Source organism: Epinephelus moara, chromosome 1, assembly GCF_006386435.1.
Source record: "Epinephelus moara isolate mb chromosome 1, YSFRI_EMoa_1.0, whole genome shotgun sequence".
Classification (NCBI taxonomy): domain Eukaryota; kingdom Metazoa; phylum Chordata; class Actinopteri; order Perciformes; family Serranidae; genus Epinephelus; species Epinephelus moara.
In genome coordinates this window covers 39,719,974-39,741,949 of record NC_065506.1, presented here as the reverse complement: position 1 = coordinate 39,741,949, position 21,976 = coordinate 39,719,974, and the positions used below count along the sequence as shown (strand labels likewise).

Below are 21,976 nucleotides of genomic sequence, written 5' to 3'. Positions count from 1 at the left end.
ATGCAGCCTTTAAAACCAGGAAAAGACAACACATACGATATTATGATGATATGTGTCCTATCATGATATCCATATATTGCCAGGCCTTTTGAAAGTAGGTGGCAATTAAAAATCTGAGATGGTGTCTTTAAGTAAAACCTCGACATACACCTTTGTCTAACCTAATATAACCACTAAAAAAATACACTCAGTAAAGGAATTTAATACAAGAAATGACACAATATCTACACTGTGGTTATTATGGTATATTAAATAATAATAATAATTAAGAATTTTTTTCTAATATATTTGAAGCAGAAAGTATCACCAAGTCTCAAACTCTTCAAGATCTTTTGTATTTGTTTAATTTTGATGGACTTGATACTTATTCTGTATTCCACCTGGTTGTGCGTCTCCTCAAAATTTGTTTATTAAATAAACTCAGCAACACGTGAGCATATGTAATGACATTTATAGTTTATTTTAGCATATTTCGATACATTTTAGCCTAATACCTTTTGAACTTAATTAAAATGTTTTAGATAAAACAATACTTAAAGGTCCAATGTGTAAGATTTAGGGGGATTTAGTGCCATCTTGTGGTCAGGATTACAGATTACATACAGCTGAAACTTCTCCTGGTTAGAATCCCTTCAGTGTCCATTGTTCAGGAGGTTTTTACCATAAACTGAATTATGTGCATTGTCAAACAAAACAAAAAAAAAAAAAAAAAAAAAAGGACCCAGTGAATTAAACGTTGAAACATGAAACATTAAAGTGTTTCTCTGACACCATTATGCATGTCTTAGACAGGCCACTAACCCGGCACATGCTAATGTGTGCTCACCTTTTTTTTTGTCCTGATAAGTGAAGATTCAGACTTTCAGGAGGCTTTTAGTGGAAGCCGAATTACCCACAGAGGTCTCTTCCTTTCCAAAACAAACGGACCAGGGGTCTCATTTATGAACACTGCATACGTGCAAAACTTGGCCTGAAACAGGTGTACGCCACTTCCCACACAAAAGTTGTGATCTATAAAAACAGACTTGACAGAGGAAACCTTGACCCATGCTTCCCAACATTATGGAGATGGGAAATTGACGATACAGATAGTGAAGTGGAAGCCTGACTTCAAAAAATGATCGAACATTTTTTGACGTGCACCATCTTTGTCTGTACATATATGGACAGTAGTATGGATCCTACACGGTTTTATAAAGGTAAACCGAGGTGATTTAAACAGGTAAAAACACTGAAAACAGTTTCAGATTATTGTTTTTGATTTTGATTGTTTTTCTGATGCTCTCATCTCGGAGGGGCTTCCAAGTACAGTGGCTGACTCTAAAAAATGAACAGCCCTATTAAGAGCCAGTGTTTGGTGTGTCACTTCTGGGGCACTGTAGAATCATGGTGGAGCAACAAATAGAAGAGGACTCGCTTCCTATGTAGATATACTCAGTCTAAGGTGGCTAAAACACTGTGATTCTTACTCTCAGGTGATTACACACTAAAGAAAACATACGCATTATATTATATTCCATTTCTGCCAATATATCCCCCGAAATCCTACACACAGGACTTTTAAAACAGATCAACAACATTAAAACCTTGAAATGAGCAGGGAACAGAAACGGTGAACAATGAAGTCATCACATATTTCACATTACTGCTAACCCAACATATATCTAGCCACCAATGAAATGAGACCCAAAGGAAGTTGTCATCGCTCTCAGTCTGTCTCATAAACTGTCTCTCTGTCGAGCACAGCGCTTCTCTAACAAACTTTTTATTGTTTGGGTTCAGGCATTAAGGTCCCAGTTGCTGTGCAGCCTGTAACACCGCCCACTGCTCTGCTGACCTCTGCAACTGTCACTACTTCAACAACTGCCTCCACCACCACCAGTGCATCCTCCACCCCTCTCCACACTGGTCCCACCTCTAAAATCACTACCACTACTCCTGCCGAGAGCACACACACAACCTTGTCTGAAGCTCCACCTGCTCCAGTGACTATCCGTCCCGTAGTTCCTGAACCACCCAGAACACCAGGACCCCCATCTCCTCCAGCAGTGCTTCCTCCTGACAGACCAGAGGTGGAGGAGCCACTGTCTACCGTCAGAGTGACTGAAGCCTCGACCACCACTGTGACAGGTACAACAGCATGGACGACCAGAGCTGTGAGCTCCCCTACCAGCCCCTCCCGCCCCAGCACACCCAAGACGAGCAGCGCTCCGTATGCCATCACGGCTCTGTTCTGGGTCACCTCCTCCACCAAGCCCACCGATCTTCTATGGCCACCCTTCACCACCACTGCTTCGACCCTGCAGCCATCTACCACTGTAGCACCAACCGCAAGCTCTGTCGAAGGGCCAACCACCATCAGTATCCCTCCTCCTGTTGTCGTGCAACCAACCAAAGAGACCACAGAGGCTACAACACATTCAGTAGCAGTTACTCCAACTGTAACCACTTCTAGTCCAAGTCCTGCTCCAGTCTCAGAGACGTCTACAGTTACAGACAGGACCACTGCACCCAGTACAGCTACCACTGCTTACACAGTCACCACCACAAAGCTTGTCACAGTGGAGCGTCTTCCCCCAACATCAACTACACCTGTCCCTCCTGGTTTACCAAGCACAGCCTCCACAACCTCCTCACCTCTCCCGGCTTCACCTCCTGTTGAAACAGAAACTGTATCTTTGCCTGTAGTCACTTCAGCTACAACCACAGAATCAGTCACACCACCTGCTCCTTTGATCACCAGTAGAACAACACCATACACAGGTCCAGAGACGACAACACCACCCGCTACCACTGAGAAGATCCTACACACCACTCCTGCTGAACTGACAACTTCTACAACAACCATTCCTGAGTTACCAACATCAACCCCAATCCTTGCTGCGCTGACTACAACTGCACCGTCTGCTCCAACCTCAGCTGCTTCAGACTGGGGAGCAACAACAACAAAGAAAGTGACTGTACTTGAATCCACTGTGTCTGAAATACCTGAAGCTACCACAACAACGGCTGCACCTCCACCGCTGAAGATTACAGACATCACAACTTCTCCTGTGTCCACCACTACGACCTATGCTGAGAGAACCTCCTGGTCTGCTGCCGTCCCAACAGCAGAGACTTGGAGTACAACTTCTAGACCTCCAGAGGTTCCAGAAACATCCACCATGTCCACAGGTCCTCCTGCTACGACAAAACCAACTGTACCTCCAGAGTCTCCTACAGAAACTACTCCTGTACCACTCTTACCAACAACAGAGAGCTCCACCCATCCTGCTACTACTGTGCGGACCTCCGAGCCTTGGCGTCCCCCCCATTGGGAGACCTCCACCACCCCTGTCCACAGCCCCACAGTGAAGGCTACACCAGAGGTTACTTCTGAACCTCTTATCCATGAGCTCACTTCCACTACAACAACTGAAGTACTTCACGTTCCCATGACGTCACAACCAGTTGTCACTTCTGCAACATCAGCTGCTGCCACAGCCACCACTGCCAGAACCACAACGTCTCCTGAAGTCGTTACTGCAGAAATTGCAGCCACCACAACCAGAAAACTAGCTACACCCCCACGTCCACCTGCACCTGGTGTTCCCGAGACTCTTCTCACCACCACCTCTACAAGAGCTCCACCAGGTGTTGCCACCACCACTCTCAGACCTGTCATTGTACAGCCGATTACAGAGACGAGGCACCCTGTGACTGGCAGAGTGGAGGTGTCAACGAGAGCTACAACCACACCTCCTCCATCTTTGTCTCCACTGCACACAACTACTACTTCCACCGCAGCTTCAACTATACAGGAAAAAGTCACCACCCGGCTGGTGTCCACTGCTAGAGCTACACCAGCGACAACAACTACCACCATCACAAGGACGACCACCATTAGAACGACACCCAGGGTCCCTGTGACAACAAGGGTTACCCCCAGAGTCACAACAACGGAGAGGTCAACCAGCAGGCCAGTTACTGCAAGGGTTACCATAGCAACAAGGCCAGTAACCACCAGATCCACTACTCTGAGCCCACCGATTGCCACACCAAGCCCCGGCACAACAACCATCTCAGGAGTGCCGTCTACATCTGTCGCAACACCTGCAGAGTTGGTCACCACAGCCAGCACGACTGAACCCGTCCACACAACTACAGCGCTTCCCGTCCTGCCCCCCGTCACAACTCCACCGCCCGCTCCTACTCTATCAACAGAACCTACAGCCGTCCCCATTACAACAACCATAGAGTCTGCCACATCTGAGAAAACCATGACAACCAAAGAGAGCGATGTGTCACCATCCACTTCCCAACCGGTGACGCCTCCACCTGATACTCACTGGATATCCACCCAGAAGCCTGATATTCCCACTCCTGCTACGACTTCACTCCCAGCAGCCACCTCGGTCCAAACTACTGAGCAAGACAGAGTCGATCATACCAGTCCAGGTGCAGTGATGCCCCCTGAACCGGCGTCACCTTACACACCTTTAGAAACGACCAGACACACAGCAGAGGGGACGACGTCTGTGGCTGTATCACCCACAAGGATGTGCACAGTAGGTTCAGTTAATATACATCTTCATTTCAGACACATTATTTGGACATTTCCTATTTTTATGTTTCTCTCCCTTTAAAGGAACACTTCTCCTACAAAATGACCATTTGCAAATCAGTTAATGATGTTGTGTTACCTTGAATTTGAGGAGAAAATTGTGTTTTTCTTGCATGCCTCCACAGAAAATGGCAAACATATTGATTTTATGATTTCTCTCTGTCCAGCCTCCGTATGCAGAGATCGTGGATGAGTGCACAAAGTACATCTGCGTCAACAACCAGCTTGTCCTGTTCAACAAATCTCAAAGCTGCCCCTTCACTGCCGACCCTCCCAACTGCGGCCTGCTTGGCTTTGCCGTACTGGTCAATGGAGACAAGTGCTGCCCAAAGTGGGACTGTCCATGTGAGGAGAATAGACACAGAAAATCACATTGCATGCTATTGTTTTTACATTTCTCCAGACTGGTGATGTTTTCCTCAGATCATTGTCTTCAGCTTCTTTCATCTTCTCATTGTCGTTTCTTTTTTTTGTGTGTGTTTCAGGTCGCTGCTCGATGTTTCCGGATCTGAATGTGATCACATTTGATGGGAACAGTGTTGCCATTTACAAGGCAGCTTCATACATAGTGACCCAGCTGCCCAATGAGACTGTCAGCGTCCTGGTTCAGGAGTGTCCTGCTGATTCAGAGTCACCAGTGAGTCAATTTTCTCACTTTCCAACTTCCCTTAGAGTGATGGGAACAAACAGAGGTCACTCATTTGATTTTTGACCTGAGTTTCTTCTTTCCAAAGCTCCTCTGGAATTTCACCAACCTCTGTCTGGTGGCTCTCAACATCACCCACAAATCCAACCACATCCTCATCAACAGACTGCAGAGGAGGGTATGCAGCTCTCTCTTCTCTACTTCTCATTCTTAAACATCACACCAGCAGATTAAGGCTCAAATTTTAACACTGACAAAACCTCTCTGATAACCTGCACTTTTCTTCCAGCTCTATGTCAACTCACGGTACGCCAAGCCTCGATTCAAAAAGTTTGGCTTTGAAATCTACGATACAGGCAACATGTACCTGATCCGCAGCCCAACTGGTCTCAAGCTTCAGTGGTACCACAGCACCGGCATGATGGTGATCGACAGTGACAGCTCCAGCCCCAAGCTTCACACCATGGGCCTCTGTGGTAAGAGCAGTCTCAGACCCCATGCTCAGCTTTCATCAGCATAGTTCTCTGTCTTGCTTGCATGCTGTATTAGCATTGTACACAGTTTAATCCTACTGAGGTGATCACACAGCAACAAGTCAATAAAGATAAGAACAGTAGCAACAAGATCCATTTGTCTCATTCAGGGACATGTATGTTATGTCTTAAGTAAATTCAGTGTTTTTATGCCCCTCCTCTCACACCCCCCTCAGGTTTCTGTGATGGAGACCCAACAAACGACCTGACTCTGGCCAACGGCACCACAGTGGGTGTGAGCGAGGATCCGGCTATCTTCATTGACAGCTGGCAGGTTCCCAACACCACCAGCTACATCAGCCACAGCCGCCGCCGCGAGCTCAACTGCTCCACAAGCGACTGCTCCAGCTGCCTGGTCATGCTGGAGAACCACGCCTTCTCTCCCTGCCACGCCTTTGTACGTTAACATAACTCATTTCCAGGTTCTTTTCCTTAAACAGGAGCTGGCAGATTAAAGTTTCTTCAACTGGTTATGAAAAAATTAAATGTCTAAAAGCAATATGAACCCATTAGGAAAATCCTGCTGATGTATTTAGATTATCAGCAATTTTCTACCATTATTATTTTCTCACTTCTCTTCAGTCGAAGATGTGTTTGACAAATAAGTCAATCGAGATCCTTTTAAATGACTGCTCCAACACATACGAAAAAAATAAATAAATAAAAATAGATGACCCATGAGGACTTACTGGAGAAGAACTGCTAATGTTGGAAAAATATTACCTCTAGTTTAAGATATAGTAATAAGCTTTACTTGACTGTTTCTTTGTCTCCAGGTCCCACCAAGCACCTTCTGTGAGGTTTGGGTTCGAGATGCAGAGTATGTCAACAACCAGTGTGTGGCGCTGGCTGCCTACGTGGCTTCCTGCCATAAATTCAACATCTGCATTGAGTGGAGGAGTCTAGATTACTGCCGTAAGTTTTCTGTCTACCGTCAAAACATTCAACAACACTCACAGCTGCTCAAACTGTTACTCTACTAGGGAGCAGCACCCCAAACACTGCAGTTGCAAGACTGCAGTGTTTGGGGTGTTTGGGGGTTTCTCTCCCCCTCGCTGTCTTTTCCTCAAAACACACACACACATAAACTCCTTGCTGAGCGCTGCGGCATCTGTCGCTATCCTCAGTCCTGACAATTGTGCTTCTATAATAAACAAAGTTTGTGGGATGGGTGTTTGATTATGTGTATTTTTAGCACCCCATGCATCATTTTTGTGTTATGTCATACTCACTACTAACACTATTAAATATGAAAGCTCATTTGCTGTTCACTTCCCGCAGAGGCACCTTCATTTAAAGTCTTTTGAATGGTTGGAATCCGGTCCTCCACCTTCTTCAAACTTTCATTTCGGCATTCTGAACTTAATTCTCTCAACTTTTGTTCATCTTGAGTCTCCCTGTGTGCACACGGCCCTGCAGTCTCATACCCTTTTTTGGGGATTTGTGGGGCGTAACTTAAATGGCACATGCCTTCAACTTGTGAGGACAATATGATTCATCATTTTAAGGATACAGGTGCAAACAATTCTGCTGTTTAAGATCATGTCATAGATATGACAAGACTTCTCTTAGGACCTTTCTTAGGAACAAAGTTGAGAACAAATGCTGGATACTGGTGAATGAGGCCCAGTGTTATCATGGAGTTTGGTGACATCAACCAAAGTTGAATCAGCTTGAGTAACTGACACCTGAACTGAATACCTGTGTGGCTGTGCGGGGTCTTTAAAGCAGTATGTAGTTCTTTAAATCAGATTAAAATGTACTTACAATGATGGTGTCCGTTGGTAAGTTCATTTTCTAGACTAGAAGTGAAGTCTAAAGTGAAGTGATGTGTTTGAGGCACTGACATGTTTGTGTCTCCTCCTGCAGCCTTCCTGTGTCCCGACACTCTGCGGTATCAGGCCTGTCTGCCTGCCTGCACGTCTCAGTCCTGCCCCAACCACGACTTCGACTCGGACCCTGACCAGTGTTCAGGCCTGACTGAGGGCTGCGTGTGCCCCGAGGGAACGCTGCTCCACCGGCCTTACTCCGCCCTCTGCATCTCACCTGAGAAGTGTGGTAAGACTCAAGTTCACCTGTCTGTGCAACAAAGCAAGAGGTCTCAAACTGAATCATACCTTAATTATCATGTCTTTTATCTTTTTGATAAATACTTTACCTTTTTTATTACCTCAAAAGTTCACAGTAGTGGAGTGGCACAGAATCACAAAGCTATTTACACTATTGTACAATTAATGGGAACTGATAATGCTCTAGATAATCAGTATTTGAAGTCTACCTCACTACCTTGAGTTCATTACCAATGAATTAGAAGTCATAGCTGTGTGTGTGCATGTTGTGCGTCTCTCTCTGCAGCCTGCACTGACAGCTCCGGCGTTCCTCGTGCACATGGCGAGGTGTGGAAAGCCTCAAAGGACGCCTGCTGCATGTACCGCTGCGACAACGACACCATCGTTCCTGTAGAGTACAACTGCTCCAACATGGCGGTGCCGGTGTGCCGTCGATCAGGGGAGGTGGTCATCAGCCTGGCCGACGACACCAGCTGCTGCCCACAGAAAGTCTGCGGTGAGGCCACGAGGGTTCCTGAGTGTACTTCATGTTCTAGTTTAGGATCAGATATCTGCATCTGAATCATAAGGACTTGCTGTTAAAAATCTTTTAATATGATGATTTAATTTCTGACTCTGCAGTGTGTAACCAGAGCCTGTGTGACCTGCTCCCTCCTGAGTGTAAATACGGGGAGAAGCTGGTGTCGTACTACAGACAGGACTCCTGCTGTCCGTACTACGTGTGTGGTGAGTTTCCCACCCAGTTTTCCAGTTGGTCCAGTCTGGTGGCAGGGAGCAGTAACTTCCTGAAGTCTCTGCTAGTGGCCTCACTGAGAAAAGAAATAGTTTGACATATTACCCCCCGTAAAAAAACACGTCACTTTCACACTTATATACATGTAATGTGTTAATTAGTGAGCTTTAGAGGTCTTTTTTACCTTTGGACAGAGCCAGGCTGTTTTCTCCAATTTCTAGTGTTTATGCTAAGCTAAGCTAAGCTAACAGTCACCTGGCTGTAGCTTCGTAATCAATGTACAGAAATGAGAGTTTTATATCGAATAAGCATATTTCTCTAAATGTGAAACAATACCTTCACTGTTTCTTTGTTACAGAGTGTGATCCTGAACACTGTGAGTCGGACGTCCCCGCCTGCAGAGAGGACCAGACTCTGATCGCCACCAGAGCTGAAGGCAGCTGCTGTCTCGCTCACATCTGCAGTCAGTTCACAGATTCACCTCTGTCTTCTGTGTCTCATTATATGATCAGTTTATGATCAGCAGGTTAAAGTCACCGGTGTGATGAATAAAGTGTGTGTTTTCTGCAGTGTGTTCTTCCTGTGTGGAGACGCCTCCTGTCTGCCAGGACGGCGAGGTGCTGACAGTGGACAGTAACACCACGGATCGCTGCTGCCCCGCCTACCACTGTGGTCAGAGAACACACACACAGACGCACTTTATATTTTTTACATTTACAGACTGGATATTTTAACATTTAAAAAAATAAGATGGTGACATAAGAACCAATATTGTTATTATTTTTTAAAATTGACGCATTACAACCAACATTTTTGATAGTGATTTCTTTCATTTGTTGATTAAAAAAAAGATATGAATCAAAACCAGGGTTAATGCCAGGAAGATTTTCACATGTAAGGAATATGCCTCAGTGTTTTGGCGCATAACAATAAACACAGTAAGAGAAAAGAAAAAGATAAAAAAACAAGCACTGCAACAGTCAAAGAATATAAATAAAATAGAAACATTAACAATAACAATATGGAAAAAATAAATAAATATGTACAATTGTATACGTTTTGAAATGAAATGCTTCACAGTTTTATGCTGGGATATGCAAACACATTGACTTGGGAAGGTGCACAAAGTCCACAGTATTAAGTATAAAGAATATGTGCAATGTACAGAGATGATAACCCAAACGATGTGTGTTAAAGGTAAAGTTCACCCCGATATTAAAAATACATATTTTTCCGTTTACCTGTAGTGTTATTTATCCATTGAGATTGTTTTGGTGTGAATATCAGCCGTAGAGATGTCTGCCTTCTCTTGAACATAATGGACCTAATGGCACTCCGCCAAAAAAAAAAAAAAAAGCTCAACAGCAATGTCTCTTTCCAGAAATCATGACCTGGTTACTCAAGATAATCAACAGACCTTGTTGTGAACAGTTTCATGTAGACACTATTTTCTTTCTACTGAACTACACCTGCCAACTGTTTCATTGCTCAGAAGGAAGTGTGCATCTACTCATGGATGAGAGGGTTGTGCCTTTGACCGCGTGAGATGTAAACATTGACGGCGTCCTCCTCGGCTGATCTGTTAGGTGAGCGAGCAGTGGATGCATGCTTCCCTCTGCACGGTGATACAGTTGACAGTGTAGTTCAGTAGAAAGAAATAGTTTGATCAAACTGCTCACAACAAAGTCTATGGAGTAACCAGGTCATGATTTCTGGAAAGAGACATTACGGTTTAGTTTTTCAAATGTATGTCTTTTGGCGCTTTGAGCACAAGCCAAATGCCATCTAGTTTCATTATATTGAAGAAAAGGCAGACATCTACGGCTGTTATCTCCAACACTCTGCAACTCACACCAAAACAATCTAGACTGATAAATAGCACTACAGGCAAGAGGGAAAATATTTTTTATTTAATGATATGTGACAGAAGAAGTGAAAGATAAACTTGTTAGTGCTCTCTGGTGTACAGATTATGTCATAGAGTTACTGTTTCTAAATGACCGTAAACATATGTCTGGCATTACTGCAATTCATTGTTCCTAAAATATGCCCATAACAATATAGCCTACCTGTGATAAGTTAAAAATGTTGGATACATACAGCTGAAAACAGCTATGAACATATAAATGACTGTCATGTTTCTGCTGTGTGTGTCTGCGTGTGCAGTGTGTGAGCCGTACAGGTGTCCTCAGGTCAGCTGTCCTGTTGGGATGTCGGTGGTGTCCTTTTCCAGTCCCAGTCGCTGCTGTCCGAACCAAACATGTGGTACGACTCATATGACCTCCAATAACAGAAATATTTTTAAATAAATTCAAAGGCACAGATCCATCAGTTTGAGATTAGAGGTTTTAAGACTGAATTCACCCTGACATGACATGACTTAAGGTTTATGATGACACAGAACATTTTGTTGTTTGGTGTTGACATGGTGCCGTCAGCTTAGAGCCGCTGAAATAAGAAGATGTTGACCATCGATGTTTTTTTTTTTTTTTTTTTTTTTTGCTCTCAGAGTGTTCCTGTGAAAAGATCGCATCTCCAAAATGTGGCCTGGTATGTCATGATTTTAAATATTTAGTCCGTCTGTTTGGACTTTCAATCATGTATTTTATATTTGTAGAACTCACTGGGACAGTCTGTATAACAGGCATATTCTCTTGTTCTCTGGTTCTTATTCATCAGACTTTCACGTTTCAACATCAGTACAGAGTTTGTTTGTTTAATTACCTTTTTCTGTTCATCAGAGTTCCTAGTTGTCTTCTAGTTTTCTATGTAATGTCTATGTACACTCTTTGTGACCCTGGCTTGTTTCTTTTTGTGCTCTGCAGGGAGAGGCCGCCCAGCTGGACCGGGCCTTCCTGTCCGACCCACAGAACCAGTGTGCCTGCAAGAGATACAAGTGTGGTGAGTACTGCTGGGGAGGGTTGCTGGTATAAATTCAACATAGAAAAACTGAGACAGGCTTCACATCCTGCAAAAGCATCTGCACATATTCTGTCAGAACAGTCGCAAAGTTTATATGAACTTGATTCTTATTTCCAAAAACATGGGAATGGATTCATAAGTAAAAGGGAAAAACACACAAGTAACAACATATAGACAAAATCAAACTAATTTAAAAGGAAAATAATAAAGGCAAAACCTTTTTAATTAAATACAATGTTGACTGAATTTTTGCAAGTTTCCAAAAACCTTTAAGTCCATCAGAAAAGTGAAGAAACTGTAACCTTGTGTACACTGTGACATCTTATCTTGGCTCTGTGTGTGTGTGTACATGTTTAGTGCGCGAGGCAGTGTGTGTGTTTGGTGAGCGCGGTGTGCTGCGGCCAGGTCAGACTCTTGTGGAACACCATGACGACGGCTTGTGTCACAGCAGGCAGTGCAGCCGCAGCCTCGACCCGGCGAGCGGCTTCCACCTACTGCGCACCAGCAGCATCAACTGCTCCTCCCACTGCCAACCAGTAAGACCACAAACACACACACATCAACCAGTACACCCAGACTGGGACAACAAAGTCTACTAAGTCTTTCACATTTTCTTTTTCCTGTACTTCCTCCTCATCTCGATCTTGAACTGATTCTTCGTCTTGTCCTCCTCCTTTGTTTTTCCATGAAAAATTTACAAAAGAACCGCAGAAGCTTATTTATTAATTATTCGATTAACAGAAAAGTAACTGGCCAATATTTTGATAATCGATTAATTGTTCGAGCAAAAGTACCAGAAAGTCGCTGGGTCTGCTTTTCAAATGTAAGTATTTGCTGGTTTCATTCGTCCTGTGTGACAGTAAACTGAATATCTTTAAGTTTTGAATGTTGGTTGGATGAAATAAGACTTCTGAAGTGAAACCCTGATTTACATTTGATTTTTTTTTAAACTTTTTTGTGCCTTTTTTATGGATCAGAAAGTAACTAGCTGATTATTTGATACTTAATAATTGTTAGTTGCAGTCCTAATCTCAAACAATCTCTTTCTGGAAGATAGAAAATTAATCTATGGTCTTTCAATTTTGTCTCTGTCTGTTTTAAATTATGATGAACCTTTATGGATCCCCAGACGAGGGATTTGGTTGTTGTAACAGCACAACGACAGAAATATATACAGATAAAGAGGGGAAGGTAAAGAAAACAATAAGAGATCTATAAAACCGAACTAAAAATAGAATAAAAAATAGAAACTACATGAGCATTTAGAGACGGTTAACTAATTAATTTATTGGATTTATCCTCTTATGATAGTAATGCCACAAAATTACTCAAGTATGTCATGATTCACCTAAATGTCATGTAGACAGAACAAATGAAAATAGCAACAGTCCACGTCTTAGACTATTTAACAACAGCACTAAGATCAGTAAGAGAGAAACACACAAACAAATATATAATTTGAGTAAACGCATACATCTTGTCTTCTTTACTTGCTGAAACAACTGTTTCTAATTTTAGATTTTTTTCATCCTTCACTGTTTGTGTGTTTCAGAATCAGATCTACATCCCTCCGAAGGACCAGACGACGTGCTGTGGTGTTTGTAAGAATATTTCCTGCCTCTATGAACATGAGAACGGGACAACACTTCTCTACAAGGTAAGAGGTCAACTGATTATACATTTTATTTAAATATATATTTATTATATAATAACAGTAATCCTGAATATTTTACATACATTGTTTAAATGTCTCATATAACCTGTAGTCTTAACGGAGCACCCAGTAGTGAGGTGAGTCTGGTAAAAAGAACATCATGAAGTCATTTGAAAGAAAATAAATCTCACTCTGGAACTTCAGCTATCTGTTGGTGCAAGAGTCAGATTAGCGCTGCTGTGTAGCTGCTGTAGTTCATCAGTTGATGATAGTAACGCTGTGTTTTCAGCCAGGGAAGTCCTGGGTGTCAAACTGCATGAAGTTCGACTGCACAGACACTTTGTCTGGACCGACGCTCATCTCCTACTCCTTCAGCTGCCCACCATTCAACGAGACAGAGTGTATGAAGGTCAGCGTCCTGCACACACACACGCCCACCAATGCTTTTGCACAAACAGACACATGCACACATGAGCGTGTAAAGAGGAGAGCCTTGAACCATGTTTCCTCTTGACCAGAATCACACATATTAAATCAACTCTTAAAGATCATAATTCTCTTCCATGGTTGGATGGATTCGTACAAAATTTTATAGAATAAACCAATTTTTTTTATTAAATTACTCTGTTCCTTCATTTCATATAATTAAGACACCTGCTAAGGACAAGATTTATGTTTGGTAGAGGTATAACACCGCTTTAGGAAGAAGTGTAACGCCTCCTCCTAACATACAGCGAGCATGCAAACTCTGGCAGATGGAGCGTAGAAAAGGTATACTGCAAGTGACAACAACATTCATGGAGCCTATTGTAAAGGCTTTCTGTTCTTTACTCCGAAGAGGTTGGAGGTGCACAAAGCTTTGCAAAAATAGAGCCAGGGCAAGCATCACCTCACCAAGCCTGTTCACTGACGTGCAGAGCGGGTTAGGACATTTTCAGCATAATGATATGCTGTGCCCCTCCTTCCTCTCTTGCTCTCTCTTACAAACAAATTGACAATGGACACTTCTGTCTATTGTTTTTTTTTAAAGCTACTTTAGATTAAACTGGCTGCATTCCCATGGAAACTGCGCTTACACGGGTCCCAGGAAATGTGTCAGCGACAGTAGCTTGGAAAATAGTGATATGGGCACTGAAGTTTATGAATTTACTGTTTATATGTTTTGGTAATCTGGTGGTCAGCAATGTGTAGACTGGTCCTCTTTATTAGTTGATGAGGTCTAACTTGCTCCGGAGTTTTTGATCAATATATCGAGAGAGATTTGTGTCTTAAAACTGTGGAAATGTTTTGAAGTTTAACTTTACAAAAAACCAAACTCTGATGCAAAGACAGAGGGTTTCACACAAACAGCATTTCTTTACCTGTATCTTAACATTCTGACTGTCATCTGCACCCAGATCGGAGGAACCATCGTAAGTTACATGGACGGGTGCTGCAAGACATGTGAGTATCTGATCTGAGCGTAGCATCATTCTGTAGTTAGCGTAGAGCTGTAGGCTGCAGCTGACACTGAAGAGCGCCTTCACCTGCCGCTCAACATGTTTCCAACATGTTTGCCCTTCAGTTTGTCTGTTTCAGTCCAAAATCTTCAACCACGTTGTCTCAATTGGATCCTAGCTGTTGTTTTCCGTTACATTTGTCTGCTGTTATTCAGATTAGAGAGATCCTCAGTGTGCTTTTCAGTGAATTCAGCCTCGTCAGTAAAAATGGCAACAGATAACCTTCAAAGCGCCAAACGACAGAAGCGGCTGTCACTGAAAAGCATCTGATCACATGCAAGTGGGTTTGTGGTTTATGTGCTGCAGCTTACCATCATGTACCAATCCCACCAGGTACTGGATTCCCTCTCTTCCCTTTTCCCGTTAGCCCCCTGACTCCCACAGTTAACACAAACTGTGAACGAGGTACCAAAACAACAAGGCTTGTCAGTGCCATTGTTGATATTCAACAATGTACTCCCTCCAAACCCAAAAAATACTGATAAAACACACAGGAAGTCTGACTGCAACCTACTCCCCACTGCAGAACAGTCCTCTCAACTGCTGTCTCATTTCAGGTCTCAGTGAAATAAAAAATCATCAGATCAAAATCAAAGCATATTACTGAAATTAATAATATGTGTATTTATACAATTTATGGTGCAGATGTTGCACTCTCTTTACTTCACAAAGCTGTTAAATTTAAGTACTGCTTGTGAATTCCCTTTTTTGGTAAGTTTGTGTCTTAAAAAAAATGTGTTTTTACACCTTAAAGGAGGCGGGGACACTATCCTTCATGTAGGCCAAAAATGATGTCACACTTGAGAGGACAGTAACCATTATTTAGCCCCGCCCCTCCCTGTGGATCACGTACATGTACACCAACAGCTAAACTCTTTCCCCATTTAGCACTGTCTGGGCAGTGCATTGTTGATTGCCAACAATGTACTGTTGGTAGTGGCCCAGTAGTCGGGCTTAGACCTCTGCATGTGTCAGTAGATACTGATGTGGTGTCGGGGGTGTTTTCACGTGCTGTGCTGCTCCGCCACCAGGGGGAGCTGTGTGGAACTGAAGCTGCTATGTGAGGCATTTTACCATCTAAGATTTAGCAGAGCAAACACTTGAACAATTTACTGTTTTATTAAAAACAGATAATAGATTGCCAAGTTGGAAGGAGTTGTTTTGAACGTTGAGCTCTTGAAGAAAAGTTATTTATTTGTATATTTAATTTATCTGCAATTAGTTGAATCACAGTGCTTTGATAAAGACCCCTGATTTGTGCCTGTGGTCACCGTCTTTGCCATCGTAATGGCCAAAGCACTTGTTTTTAACGAGACATCGCTGCTTTTTTTCCCTCGTAATTGAGGCCTGAAAAGTTTCTGATTTTTCCAAGACCTCTCTGAAGTTCTTGCCAGGATTGTGGCCCAATCAGTGGTTGTTTTTTTACCGAAACATTGCTGCTTTTCTTCCCTGGACTTTAGCCTGAAAAGCGGTTGGATTTTAACAAGATGTCACTGCTTTTCCTTTGAATTGTGGCCCAATAAGCAGTTGTTTTTTCTAAGACATCTGTGCTTTTCCTGCTGGGATTGTAGCCCAATAAGGGGTTGTTTTTTCTATCGAAACATAGATTTTCGGAAATTGTGGCCAGAAAAATGGTTGTTTTTTACAGAGACATCGCTGCTTTTCTTGACTGGATTTTAGCCTTAAAAGTGATTGAACATGGCATAGCTGCTTTTTCTGACGGATTTATGTCCCAATAAGCAGTTGTTTTCTACTGAGATGTCGCTGCTTTTCCTGCTGTTATTGTAGTCCAATAGGGGCTTGTTTTGTTACCGAAACATCGACGCATTTCCGAAATTGTGGCCAGAAAAGTAGTTGTTTTTTACAGACTTTACTGCTTCACAAAGAGATCTAAAAAGTTTAAAGTTTCTGGTGGTGGCAGATGATGAAAAACTTTTTTTTTTTTTTAAATTAACTTTATTAATCCCCCTGAAGGGAAATTCAATTCAACGGATGGGAAAAAGTAAAACTTCTAATGTGCTTAACCTCTTTAGAAAAAGGATAACTGTGATGTGAATAAAGACCTCATGCCACACATAGCAGCTTTAAGTTTATGCTCAGTTTTTTGTTGTTGTTTGTTTTTAATGTTGAATGGCACAAAGGTTGACGGAGCATGTTTACTGAAACGGTCTTTTTCTTTCATTAATTTCATTTGTTTATTTATTTTTAAAGACGGAAATGTATTTTTAAAAAGTTGTTCAAAGTAATTTTGTTATATGACAAATGCATGAATGATCTCATTGTCTTTTTATATATTTTTTGAATATTTCTGTTTTGTCTCATTTGTAAAAGCTCTATTTTGTCTTTGCTCACCGACTGCAAAGCTTCCTTATTTGTTGCCTTACTCTTTTTTTAAAACTTTACATGTTTTTATTTATTATTCATTTGCTTCATCTAACTCATCCATCTGCTAAAACAGCGTCACAGCTTGTGCATGAGCTACAGCCTCCTTACTTCTCTGACATCTTCCTCTCCTTCCTGGTGTTTGCTGTCTCTACATGCAGCAGGTCAGACGTTTTGTTTCTGGATCTCACCTTAACTTTATTTGGACTGATTTGGTTTGTTTGTTGTGTGAACAGGCAAAGAAGACGGGAAGTCGTGTCAGAAGGTGACGGTGAGGATGACAATCAGAAAGAACGACTGTCGCAGCAACAGGCCGGTATGTTTCATGTATGTTGTGATGAGATGCTGATTCAGTATGAGGCACACGATTCTGAGAAGTTCACCACCCAGCGATCTTTGTCCTACGATAATCAATAGGTTTTGTGCCTAAACCTAACCACGTTAACCACAGTGTTGTTGAAATGTGCAGTTTCAACGTGTCTGCAGCATAATAGTGTACAAATGTATTGTGTCCATGGTTTGCAGAAACATACAATGCCAACGTTTTTTTTGGCAATTTGACTGAATCCAAGAATCAAACATTAGGTAACAATCTACAAAATTGCATCTTTCACTTTGGCCACTAGATGGCTCCTATGAGTGGTGATGCATTTCATCTTGCACAAGGGAGAAGGTCTCCCTTTATGACTTTGTGCCAGAAAGCCCTCTCTTAAAGAAATTTTACAGTAGCTCCTAAAATTTAGTCCGCTGAATTTAAAGTGTTTTATCACCAGCAGTTACCAAGATAAGCCATGTTTCTGTGAGAAAGTTTAGTGATGTTACACAATAGTACTTTCTGTCAGAGAGGCCAGATAACACATTTATATAATATACTTATACTATCTAGTGAAGTGGTAGCTAATACTATCAACTATATTTCTCTTTAAAAGAAAAGCTGGTGCATTTATCACTGGTGGCTAATACTCACTTTGTTTCTCTGAGTAAGGCTAGTGCTTTGTGGGCCGCAAGGGATTTTATCACTGCAGTACTGAGAGTGGCCAATGGGAAAAATTTGCTGCAAATGTGAGCAGTTTTCTTAGGGGGCCTGGATGAAATGTATCACAACTAACAGTGAGAAACATGGTTTTGTAGATTGTTATCTATTATGTTTTGCTGCTTGGATCAGCTAACAGTCAAAGAGACTGGAATAATTATGTGTGGAACAATTAGTTCACCTGCTAAGAATCACAAAGTATATTTAAAAAAGAAAAAGACCCTCAATGATTAAGAAGAATGACTTCTACTTTAATCAACTTCGTTGGTTCTTTCTGCAGCCCTGCTACCTTCTATACTGACTCTCTGTGTCCTGCAGGTAAACATTGTGTCATGTGATGGGAAGTGTCCTTCTGCCAGCATCTACAACTACAACATCAACACGTACGCTCGCTTCTGCAAGTGCTGCAGGGAGACGGGGCTGCAGCGGCGCGCCGTGCAGCTCTACTGCAGCGGCAACGCCACCTGGGTCAGCTACACCATCCAGGAGCCCACGGACTGCTCCTGCCAGTGGTCCTAAAGACACACATTCTACACACACATCAGCACACACATATGGTGTTCAATCTACATCCTCTAAAACCACAAGACAAAAGATTGTGATGTTGCTTTAGGATGTTGATAGAGTGGAATACTGTGCTGTGATTGGCAGGACTGCATGACTCACACTCTCGATCTTTCAGGTAGTCGTCCTGCTGCCTCTGCTGGCAGGGAGGTGGTACTGCAGAGCAGCTGCAAACTACAGGGCACTGAAGGTGACCTTTGAACTCTGATATTTACCTTACCAGGTAAGAAAGAAAACTGTCACAAAAAGAGGACAGTGTCTTTTTTAGTCAAGAGCATTAGGATTAGATCAAAACAGAGGCAGTGTATTGGAGCTGTTTCATGTCTCTAAATGCTGTTCTGTTAATAACAGGTATCAATGATACATGACCTCCCTTAAAAACCTACAAAGTAAACTCTCTGTTTTACTGCACTGCCACCTCCCTGTCAAGTTACAGAGAAAAAGTTCGGCAAAGGAAAAAGTAAGTTGATCTTCTGTTTTTAAATGAGAACTAATTTCTCTGCTTGTCTCGTCAGAGCACTTCTGTGCTGTCTGACTGTAAAGGAGAATGTTTTAGGCGATATATTAAAAAGGTTTTAAAAGAGGGTGTGACACATATAATCAGGAGATGAGCCCTGAGATGTAACTGCGAACACCTTCTCAGCTCTGTTCATCATCATCATTTGAGATCATATTTTCCCAGAATTCCTTATGCTGTGCCTTGTTTTTTGTAAATAACTCCTAACTTTTTAAAATGATTTGCAATATCAAATTCTTAGATATTTCACTTTTAGACAGACAACAATAAACTGTATATTCAGTGATGTGAAATATACTTGATATAATCAACACTAGTGAGGTGTATTAACTGATTTAAATCCAGCTGTACGTGGAGCACTTTATTTATTTATTGGAGTTTGATAGAGCACAGCCGTTCTGATTTTTTATGGACGACAACACGGAGAGAGGAGAAGAATTTGGTCAAACTAAAGAACAAAGAAACCGAGCAGGATCCAAATTTTTGATTGGCTTTAATCCCGATTACACAAAGACAAATATTAGAAGAGCATGGTGTTGGTTGTAGATGGATGTTTCTCTGTGAACTAAATTTGTAATGCGTTTGTTCATATCAAACAGACCCACCGTGATAGTCGAGTTAAAGAGGATTTGTATCATACAAATGTACATTTGCATTTTCAATAAATATTTCCTTTGGAAAACTAAAAGAGTTTGCTCTTTTTATTAGATAACAGTTGTTACACTGTTTTCACTTTACTTATTTTTTGGCTGCCTCAGATGTATCAAAAGGTACAGTTCACCACAAAATCAAAAACACATATTTTTCTCTTTACTGTAGTGCTATTTATCGATCTAGATTGTTTTGGTGTGAGATGCTAACTGTTGGAGATATCAGCTGTAGAGATGTCTGACCTCTCTCTAATATAATGGAACAAGATGATGTAGGTTGATGTAGCTTTAAGATAATTCTCTGCACTTGGTGGTGGGTATATCCATTAATTTCCACATGTTTGAGTGATGGGTCATTAAGAATAACAAAAAACATGAGAGTAATCGATAAAAGCTGAAACATCAGAGAGTAAAAAGCACACAGTTGCAAAAGAAAGTACTAATAAGAGTGCAAACTGTTTTCTAAAGTTTAATGAAATTCTTACTGTAAATGTAGATGAACTGATGAATGAAGTTTAAGAACCTGCAGTCCACTGTATTAACATTAACTGAAGAGAGACTTCACTTTGCTACAATCTAATCCACAAAAAAAGTTAGCTGACACAAGAAAGGTTTTGTTTTGATATTAAACTCTTGTCTCAGTATTTGCTTTAATCTTGTATGTTTATCAGATTATTCTCACTGCTCTGCCAAACCTGATTCCTGAAATGTAAATCTTTGTTCTGACTTCACAGTTTGGTGTGTTGAGACAGATCTCTGAGCAGATGTGAAACTGTAACATTTGGACTGTTCAGACCAAAACACTGCAGGTGCTTCTTTAATTTCAGACACTCCGTGTCCAGTATCAATCAACTACTAAACCAGATGTGTGAGGATGGATATTCAGAGGAAGTCAGACCAGTAAATCTGCTCCTCCTCCTCTCGTATCTCAGACTCCAGACAGGCTGGCTGGTCTGAACACGGCCGATTACATGCTGCAGCATGTTGGCACGGGCAGACAGGAAAATGATACCGAGCCATGAACCTACAAAATCCAGGGATTTCTTAGCAGACATGTAAGCTGGGCCACCACCGTTTGTATCTGATGAGCTGCCAAGACCAGGCAAGGGGATCACATAGAGCTCAGATGTTGAGTGGAGTTCAGATCTGTGACACCAAGCAGTGATGTAAGGGAAAGCACTGAACTGTTTGGCAATTTAGGTGCAGTGGTTAAAGTCTGAATTGTCGGTCGCATGACGGCCTGGGAACACAAATGACTTCAGAAACCTCCCCTAACACCTTTCTGACATCAGAGGGTAATGCCTTAAAAAATGTCGTCGAAAAAGTCATACTATAGCATGTCGTCCAAAATATCATAAAAAAAGTCAGAGTATAGCATGTCGTCCAAAATATCATAAAAAAGTCATAGTATAGTATGTCATCAAAAATGTCATTAAAAGTCATAGTATAGCATGTCGTCCAAAATATCAAAAAAAAGTCATAGCATAGTATATCGTCAAAAATGTCATTAAAAGTCACAGTACAGCATGTTGTCCAAAATATCCTAAAAAAAAAGTCATAGTATAGTATGTCGTCAAAAATATCATGAAAAAAGTCATAGTATAGTATGTTGTCCAAAATGTCCTAAAAAAACTCAGTATAGCATGTCGTCCAAAATATCATAAAAAACGTCATAGTATAGCACGTCGTCCAAAATATCATAAAAAACGTCATAGTATAGCATGTCATCCAAAATGTCCTAAAAAAGTAATCGTATAGCATGTCGTCCAAAATATTATAAAAAAAAGTCATAGTATAGTATGTTGTCCAAAATGTCCTAAAAAAACTCAGTATAGCATGTCGTCCAAAATGTCCTAAAAAAGTAATCGTATAGCATGTCGTCCAAAATATTATAAAAAAAAGTCATAGTATAGCATGTCGTCCAAAATGTCCTAAAAAAAGTCATAGTATAGTATGTCGTCAAAAATATGAATAAAAAAGTCATAGTATAGCATGTCGTCCAAAATATTATTAAAAAAGTCATAGTATAGCATGTCGTCCAAAATGTCCTAAAAAAAATCATCGTATAGGATGTCGTCCAAAATATCATAAAAAAGTCATATTATAGCATGTCGTCCAAAATATCATAAAAAAGTCATATTATAGCATGTCGTCCAAAATATCATAAAAAA

The 21,976-nt window shown here is 41.5% G+C and overlaps 1 protein-coding gene and 1 long non-coding RNA gene across 2 annotated transcripts in view; one reads left to right on the top strand and one right to left on the bottom strand.

The window, feature by feature from the left end:
* Positions 1–19,828, top strand: part of otog (otogelin) — a 70,150-nt gene extending 50,322 nt beyond the window's left edge. Inside the window, exons 36-56 of the mRNA XM_050047160.1 lie at positions 1,783–4,547; positions 4,771–4,948; positions 5,089–5,240; positions 5,338–5,427; positions 5,539–5,725; positions 5,959–6,179; positions 6,559–6,697; positions 7,652–7,840; positions 8,138–8,347; positions 8,473–8,577; positions 8,943–9,047; positions 9,155–9,256; positions 10,751–10,849; positions 11,094–11,134; positions 11,410–11,485; positions 11,864–12,042; positions 13,059–13,163; positions 13,450–13,569; positions 14,558–14,603; positions 17,278–17,357; positions 18,393–19,828. Coding sequence (XP_049903117.1) covers positions 1,783–4,547; positions 4,771–4,948; positions 5,089–5,240; positions 5,338–5,427; positions 5,539–5,725; positions 5,959–6,179; positions 6,559–6,697; positions 7,652–7,840; positions 8,138–8,347; positions 8,473–8,577; positions 8,943–9,047; positions 9,155–9,256; positions 10,751–10,849; positions 11,094–11,134; positions 11,410–11,485; positions 11,864–12,042; positions 13,059–13,163; positions 13,450–13,569; positions 14,558–14,603; positions 17,278–17,357; positions 18,393–18,593 — 5,390 coding nt within the window. The 3' untranslated portion in view covers positions 18,594–19,828. The remainder of the gene's footprint in view (positions 1–1,782; positions 4,548–4,770; positions 4,949–5,088; positions 5,241–5,337; positions 5,428–5,538; positions 5,726–5,958; positions 6,180–6,558; positions 6,698–7,651; positions 7,841–8,137; positions 8,348–8,472; positions 8,578–8,942; positions 9,048–9,154; positions 9,257–10,750; positions 10,850–11,093; positions 11,135–11,409; positions 11,486–11,863; positions 12,043–13,058; positions 13,164–13,449; positions 13,570–14,557; positions 14,604–17,277; positions 17,358–18,392) is intronic.
* LOC126392122 (uncharacterized) overlaps positions 9,125–21,976 on the bottom strand; it is a 43,599-nt gene continuing 30,747 nt past the window's right edge. Inside the window, exons 2-4 of the long non-coding RNA XR_007570149.1 lie at positions 11,309–11,465; positions 10,765–10,865; positions 9,125–9,251 (exon numbers count right to left, since the gene is read on the bottom strand). This is a non-coding gene — a long non-coding RNA (uncharacterized LOC126392122). The remainder of the gene's footprint in view (positions 9,252–10,764; positions 10,866–11,308; positions 11,466–21,976) is intronic.